General features: G+C 43.9%; 1 protein-coding gene across 2 annotated transcripts in view; it reads left to right on the forward strand.

Moving 5' to 3' along the window:
• The window catches only part of col18a1a (collagen type XVIII alpha 1 chain a), a 72,134-nt gene extending 67,059 nt beyond the window's left edge, over positions 1–5,075 (forward strand). For both annotated transcript variants that reach the window (XM_031585809.2, XM_031585801.2), the window contains 6 exons: positions 227–352; positions 458–490; positions 945–1,334; positions 1,636–1,833; positions 2,587–2,702; positions 3,453–5,075. In XM_031585809.2, the coding sequence (XP_031441669.1) occupies positions 227–352; positions 458–490; positions 945–1,334; positions 1,636–1,833; positions 2,587–2,702; positions 3,453–3,666 (1,077 nt within the window). In that variant the 3' untranslated portion in view covers positions 3,667–5,075. The remainder of the gene's footprint in view (positions 1–226; positions 353–457; positions 491–944; positions 1,335–1,635; positions 1,834–2,586; positions 2,703–3,452) is intronic.
• The last annotated feature ends 3,430 nt before the right edge of the window (positions 5,076–8,505 follow it).

An 8,505-nucleotide genomic window follows, 5' to 3' on the forward strand; every position in this document is an offset into this window, starting at 1 on the left:
TTTCAGGGCCTAGTTACCTAAGCAGCAAATCTTCCTAAGAATGCTTTTAAAAATAATTAGCTACATCACAACAGAGCAAAGAGTGAGATTTACAAGCATGTAAGCAGAATTTGTAAATTCTGTAAATCACATTAACCATGAAGTATGATGCTGTGCTCCTGTTCCTTAATTTGCTAGCATGGTCCTCTAAGTGAACGGTTCTTCATAAATGAATGCTTCTCTTTAGGTCACCGTTCAGAGGTCATATGAGGTGATTGCAACTGCAAGGACGTATCCAGAGGGCACCTTGATCTTTGAAGTGGAAAAGAGCAGTCTCTACATCAGAGTCCGAGAAGGCATCCGTCAAGTTGTGGTAAAGTTTCTGACTTTAATGGCACATTTATGAGCGTACATACATGGTTCATCTGTTTGTTTTGAACACACCTGAGCATTATTAATGGTCTTTCATTTTTTTCAGCTTGGAGATTATCTGCCATTCTTCAGTGGTCTGGTGAGTTTTAGTGTCTCTACAAAATGATCCAAGTCAGATCTATAGAGAAATTAAAACACTTTTACAGTCATGGGTAGACACTTGTATGGCAAATATATATTTTTAATATCCGCAGATTTTTAGACACCCTTATTCAACTAGGTCAGTTTAATTTTCATACTGCAGGACTACAATTTAGGACATTGTTTTTGTTGACCATCCAGTTCTCTTCAGAGAATGGAAAGACATCTAAAATCATCTGTGTATATGATCATTCTAAATCAACTCATGAGGCATGTGTCCTGTTCTAAGCAAAACAGCAATGTTTGACAGACATTTTTGATTTGTGAAACCTCTTTTTGGACTAGGGCCAAGTCTTGAAAAACCATAACAAAGTTTGAGAATATTGCCAAAATGTTGGAAGTCACGAAGACCTTTTACCAAATCTTGATTGTCCCTCTTGCCCCACCTTCAGGACAATGAGGTAGCTGCTGCCCAGCCTCCCCCAGTTATCCACTACCCGCCAGACCACGGAGCCGGCAGCGCCACCCGACCCATCGAGCCACCACCCCACCAGCCACCACCCCACCAGCCACCACCCCACCAGCCACCGCCCCAGCAGCCACCGCCCCAGCAGCCCGTTGACGTCGCCCCCCGCGAGCCAGAGACGCGCCCCGACACCCGCTACCCACCTCACTCCGATCCCAGATACCCCTCGAATCCTGACCACAGATACCCCTCGCAGGCGCACCCAAGATACCCTCCCCACACCGACCCCAGGCAACCCACCTACCCTGTTACCCCTGTGCGTAGGCCCGCTCCAGATCCCCAGCCCGTCAGACCTGTGGACACTACAGGCCCAGGGGTAAGACTTAAAAACCACCCTGACTTTTCATAGCGTTCCCTTTCATACCCTGTTACCTGGAAGTGCAGTTAATAGACATTACCAAGCTGATCAGCAGAATTTCTCAGTCAACAATGCAGTTGAAACAGATGTTTACTTGTATTCTGTTTTGTGTAAAACTGCTGCCTTCTTGTAATGTAATACTGCACTATTGCCTTCAATGTGCTTTCACTAGTTGTTCCTAACAGTTAGAGGTTGCCATGTTGTGTAGCAGAAGAAGTATGCCATGCCTCTCTGATCTTCCCCTCGTCCCTCCTTACAGCTGCATCTGATAGCCCTGAATGCACCCCAAGTGGGCAACATGCGTGGCATCCGCGGGGCAGACTTCTTGTGCTTCCAACAGGCCCGTGCCGTGAGCTTGGCGGGCACCTACAGGGCCTTCCTGTCCTCCAAACTACAGGACCTCTACAGCATCGTGCGCAAGTCCGACAGGGAGAACCTGCCCATCAAGAACATCAAGGTACATGAGCTAGTCTTTTGGTACGAGAGTTGATCCACTACACAGGCCCCTTTTTGAAAACTATGAAAGTAGACATGTTATTGAAATAACAGAAGCGTAAGTACATTTGTCTGTCTTTTTGTGGCATTTTATGTTTTCAGTTCATATTGCCTGTTTAAATGACCAAAGCCTGTTTGCCTGTTTATATTAGCAAAGACCAGTAGCCTTGTTTCTGTACACATTGATATAATGTTTAGTTTAAAATGTTACTTGATGCAGGCTGGGTTTCCACTAGGGGTGGGAATCTCTTGGCACCTCACGATTCGATTCGATTCCGATTCAGAGGTCAACGATTCGATTCTAAACCGATTCTCGATTCTAAACCGATTATCAATTCTAAACCGATAAAACGATTATCGATGCATCTCAATTTTTTAAACATTTGAGTTTGCTACTCAGAGTCTGCAATAATCGATGCCGCTTGCATTTCAACACAAAATTAATGTGTAAAAAAAAAAAAAAAAAAAAAAAAAAATTATAATTTTTTTTTTTTATTATTATTAAAAAATCGATTATGAACTTTTCTGAATCGAGACAGAATCGTTCTAGAGAGAATCGAGAGAAATCGAAAAATCGGTTTTTCCCCCCACCCCTAGTTTCCACTGTAGCAGTTAAAGATTGACTAGAGGAGAGGGTATGGTAACTGCCTACAAAGCCTTTTGGTAACCAGTTCCTGGTTTGTTCCACCTGTTCTTGTTCCACCATACGCTGCAGGGCCAAGTGCTGTTCAACAGCTGGGAGTCTCTCTTCTCGGAGGCTGAGGGCAGGATGAAGGACAACGCTCCCATCTACTCCTTTGATGGCCGAGACATCCTCAGGGACAGTGCATGGTGAGTGGCACAGGTGGAGGCTGAGACGGACGACCTTTTAGGGGCTAACGACCCTGAGAAATGTGCCCTGTCAGCTTTGATGAATGTTGACCAGAGTGTAAATCGCTTTAATAATGTCTGATTGATGCAGCTGCACATGAGGGGTCTTAAATGTGGCCCATGTACTTTCCTTAGTGATGAGGCTGTCTGATCTCACGCTGTTGGCATTGCACGCATTCACACGTTTGCTTTGTGACATGCTAAAGAAGCCTGGGTAGAACTTAACAAATAAATGCTGCGCAAGCAAATGACAGATTAGGAATACAGTTTTTTGAAACCATGGTTCAGCTTCAGCCTTCAAAGGAACAGTTAGAGCACAGATTATAAAAATGAGTGGCAAATGGAGGATAAAAACATCAGACTAGTCAGAAATCAGGCTTGGCACAAATAGTTACAGTAGCACTTCTTTCGCTTCTCACATTCCATTACATGGGATATGGCATGCCTACAAACTATTAGTAACTCGGTAACAAACATACTTTAACTCTTGGCTAAGCCTCTCAACTCTCAACAACGAATGAACTAATCCTGACCCTGGCTCAGATTCAAAATTGAAGTCTATTTTTATTCCTCGCTATCATCAGTGCCAAAACGATGGTTGATTGTTAATTAAGGCATATCAAAATGTAATTGGAGCATTCCCTCTGATTACTTACTGTTTTTTATCGCGCCGATCAAAGATGGCTCATTTGAATGATCGTGTCTCTTTAGGCCAGAGAAGATGGTCTGGCACGGCTCCAGCCCGCGGGGTCAACGGCAGACAGACAACTACTGTGAGACGTGGAGGACAGGCGACCGGGCAGTGACAGGCCTGGCCTCCTCCCTGCAGTCCGGCCAGCTCCTTCAGCAGACAGCCAGCAGCTGCACCGGCTCCTACATAGTGCTGTGCATCGAGAACAGCTACATCTCACATTCCAAAAAGTAAACAACAACAACGACAAACAAACAAAAACAAAAACAAGCCCTCCAGTTCTTTTTTTCTCCCTTTTTAGCGTCCAGGAAAACCTGAAAACAGGAACAATGCCCAGCCAGGCCCCATGTCATCTTAACAAACCTCTGCCCTTTCAAGTGTAAAACACCACCATATAGCTACAGCACAACATGCAGGTAAACAGATGGAACTGGGTCTTTCAGGCAGAGAGGAATTCTACTTCTTTCGCCCCTCCACAATGCCAAAGAGATGAATCTGACGGAAAGGTGTTTGCCCTTAGAGAGGGTGCTGGCACATACTTCTACTGTGGGGCTGAGCCGGAGAAGAGATGCTATACAGCTATTTGTGGCTGTGATTTGAAAGTGTAACCATGATACATTTTTTTGTATATTAAATGTATTGTTTGTGTTGTTTGTTTTTATTTTTGTTGTTATCGATGTTACGTTTGAAAATGTCTTAATTTGATGTAATTGGTATATTCGACCAATTTTAACAAACATATTTTTGTGTAACTTTTTCCACTTTTTTATATTATTCCAATTTTCCATTCTGAATTGTGGGATGTTGAGGGGCAGAAAAGCTTAGAAAAAAACACTAAGAATAAAAGAAAATATTAGATATTTATTTTGAAATGAAGTCTTTAGAGATAACTGATAAATTCAATTTGAGAATGAATAAAGAAATAAAAAAACACTATTTTTCTGTTAGCGAGCACTTTTTCTCAGAATCTATCATTTCCACAGGAGAGAGTTGGTGAAACTATTAGTACAGTATACACATGTAAATCATGATCATTTTTGTCTACAGGTTCCTGATGAGAAAAATTGTGTGAACTTACTTAACTTTTTGTTATTCATGAAAAATCTGAAAAAATGCTGATATTGTACATGTGCTATCACAACATGATTTTTTTTACATTTCAGGTGGAGCTCAATGCCATTTGTTACGTTTTATGTTTCAAACAGTATGCTCTGGCTCAAGCCAGGACAATTCACTTTAATTCAGCATGGTGCTCCAATGACGTTTTAAGATCTTTCCCAGATGAAATGTCGATATTGAAATTGTGTAGGGGAAGGCAATCTACCGTTTACCCAAACAGCAAGCATTTCCAGAATCAATTCTCTGACCACTAACTTACAGTGTATTTTGGAAATGGTGGTCTAATGCTGAATTTGGTGCTACTTTGATGAAAGGACTGCTGTGGGAAGAAGGGGTGCAGGTAAAGCTGAGGTGTATTTTGTGAAGACACTTTATAATAGCACCATGCTGAATTTCCATACTAGCTCAGTGGTAGTGCTACGGATGTATCTAGCATGACCTAGTGTGACCCTGTGGAACGACACTTTTGTAACCAGTATGTGCTGTAACAATTCTTTGAGGCACTGAATAAATTAATTTTGTCATTCACGACTACTGCTACTTCTTAAGTGCTGCACATCTCCAAAGCCAAAGGAGAACCCAATTTAGATGCCCCCCCTACCATACAGTTGTCCCCCCCCAACAATCATTGGAAACAAAAACAAAACAAAATTGAAAAAAAAAGGTGGTACAGGTACAAAAACCCATGTAAAGGATACAATTTCAATATAATTAACATCAAATACCACAGTAACCTGAGATTGACCTAATATGCTGTTGCAGTAGCCTAAAGGTTTAAGATCATTCTTTCACATCTCCACATAGTACGTCGTCTATGCTCTTTTGGAAAGGAGTGGAAGTTACCTACAAAGAAAACCTGGGTTTGTTCCAAAAACTTCTATTTCCATAGAGAATAGAGCTGATCTGTTAAGCTCCCACAAGCCACACCTCAGCAAGTACCAGAATGTCTGCTGAAGCCTTTAACATTTCAGCAAAGATTTTTCGTTTCAATACCTAGCTCTGAAGTTGCAAATGTGTTCCAATAAACACATTTTGATTATTAAAGTGAATTAAATCATATGTTACTTAAGTTTGGACATTTTACATTCTAGTCCAAGACAAATTCCCCACAATGTAGGCTTAGGTGGGATGGGCTATATTGATCTCAATAAAAGTAACATTGGACTTTACCGCTAACTTTACCGCTTATGCAACAGTGCACATGTGCTGCTATTTCCGGTAGCCATTTTCGCCGCCGATGTAGGACTCCCTAGGAGTTTGTAGGCCCATGATTGAATACTATTACTGGTCATTTCAGATTTCCAAGAGCAATCCTCTTGGAAGTCTGTGCTGCGCTGGGTCTGGTTTTTGAGTGCAATGCTGTGAGGACCATCGGGCTTCTTGACAACAGGGGCTTTGCAGAGGGAACTGGCAGACCGGTCAGGAGGGACAGGATCAGGATCATCCCTATGTCAGCCAGGTGTATAGAGTTCCGATTTGATATGGTTGACCAGGCTAACATTAAAACGAAAGTTGCAGCGACAGCCGTTATCTCCAGTCTAAGCGGTGCGATTGACTGCACAGACATAAATGCATCTGGGGGGGGGGGGATTTAACTTTATTAATTGAAAGCATTCTCATTCCATCAATGCGCAAATGATCTGTGATGCAGTAATGCGACTGACTAATATAGTGGCAAGACGGCCTGGATCAACTCATGATTAATTTACCCGAAGGTGACGGGCTGCGCGGTGGGTGGCTTCTTGGGACACGATTAATTTGATGTCATTTTTTTTTTTTTTTATGTTTGCAGTTATTTTGATAAATTGTTCAACTGCCCATCAGGACGCCGTGGTTGCTAATCACCCTCGACAACTCTGAGGATTATTTTGTGTACGGCTCTCTGACCCCACCGCAGTTATAGCCACTGCCACACTCTCCCACAACTGTTTTCTTTTGTTATTAATGGCATGACAAATTGCCAGATAAATGTAGTTTTCTTGGCTTTACATCGATTAAGAGCACTTCCACCTTGCATTCGCTGGAATTTCCTTTTTGGTTGATTTACTGCTTGCTTTTGCCATTTTGTCTCAGTCTGAACACGGGGTAGCCTAGGCCTATTTATATTAATTAGCATAGCTGCCATTGTTATTATCAGACTCTGTATTGCATAGCATAGGATTTGCGCATGCTTACAGGTCCACTTATTAAACTGCATACACCTTGATGTGTTCAATAGTTCAAATAAGGGCCCTGGGTCAGTACTGTGTAAATTCTTTTGAAGAGTAATAGTTTTCATGTGTGCCTACACACTCGTAAACAAAGTCGTAGCATAGTCTCTAAGTGTCGCCACCTGACTCAAACCATTAGAAACGTGTGTTCGCCAGAAATGAAGCTGGCAATGTTTTTGTGCCTACACAACCTTTGTTTTGTGCATGAGGCCCCAGGTCAGTGCTCTCACCACCTGGCAGCTCATCTCCAGTGTCTCCCACACTGACCTGCTAGCAGCTCAGCAGTCTGATGAGGAGGCAGGGCCTGTATGGGGGCTGAAACAGTGTGCACAATGGCCAACCAGGCAGCAAACTGATCCCATACTCCAGTGCCGTGGGGCCAACAGATAGGTCTGGGCTCCCCTCCAGCTGCTCTTCAGCGGGTCCCCAAAGGAAATGTGAAGCCATCAATGTCCTGGGGCCATTTCCTCAATCAGAGGCAGGAAACCATTATATGCTCACAGCAATGGATTATTTTACGAAGTGGCCAGAAGCATATGCTATTCTCTCAGAAGAGACAGCTGTCATTGTAAGTTGCCTGCTGAAGGGCCTGTTTTCACGGTTTGGGGTCCCTGAAATCCCTGCAAAGTGATCAGGGATTTTTGAGTCCCAGATGTTCGCTGAGGTCTGCTGCCATCTGGGGATTGAAAAGACAAGAACAATGCTACTCGACCCCCATTGTGACGGCCTCGTCAAAACCGTTGAACCATTCACTGGCCACACAGCTTACTCTGCTGACTTAAGAACACCGGCGAGCCTGGGACTGTCACCTTCCTCTGGTCCCCTTTTCCTATCGCACAGCTGCGTAGATGTCAAGAGGTGTCACACCTGCGGCCCTCATGCTGTGCAGGGAGCCGCAGCCCCCATCAGACCTGGCCTTTGGGAGACCACCAGGCGGAGAGTGGTCATCGACACCAAGATTAGAGTATGTGGTAGAGCTGCAAGGTCCCATGGGCCGAGCCCACCACTTGGCCAGGGAGCTCATACGAGGTGCTGCGATCAGGCAGAAGTGCAGTTATGACACACATTGAGCTGGGCGCCAGCTGGAACCAGGGTGGGTGTACAATCCAAGACGGCGCAAAGGGACGGTGTCCCAAACTGGAGAGTGACTGTGTGGGCCCCTGTCTGATTCTGAACCGCCTCCACTGACAACCAAGAACTGTTATCCTCCACCGGGACTGCCTGGCTCTGTATCTGTGTTTGGAGTGGACTTTGAACTTGGTGGTGGTGTGTGTGTGTGAATGTTGGAGTGTTGGCAGTTGGCAGTCACTATGATGGGCAAGCCTGGCACCACATGTTCACCTGTTCAAGATGTCTCACCACTCTTCATTTATGCCCCCACCGCCATAGAATATTCTGTCTGGACTGATTGTTGTGAATCAATCATCCACTGTGAGTAATATTAACACGTCACAGGTTGTTCGTTACCTGTCACGTAATTGAAATGTATTGATGCATGCCAACACATTCACATTCACATGCTTGATGCAATGTGAGCATACCTGTAAACACATCTTAAGTTAGGAGAAATAATTACTCAAATAATACAGCAATTTCTGTATTGTATGTCGCTGGTATGGCAGACACAGATGTTCTCTTTTGCTCTGTTCTTGATTGACACAGCATGATTTTGGCTTTGCCATATTTAACCAGATTCTTCGGCGTTGGTGGTAAAACACTGCATCTGCCTGGCTGCTGTTGAGCA

Source organism: Clupea harengus, chromosome 2, assembly GCF_900700415.2.
Source record: "Clupea harengus chromosome 2, Ch_v2.0.2, whole genome shotgun sequence".
NCBI lineage: Eukaryota > Metazoa > Chordata > Actinopteri > Clupeiformes > Clupeidae > Clupea > Clupea harengus.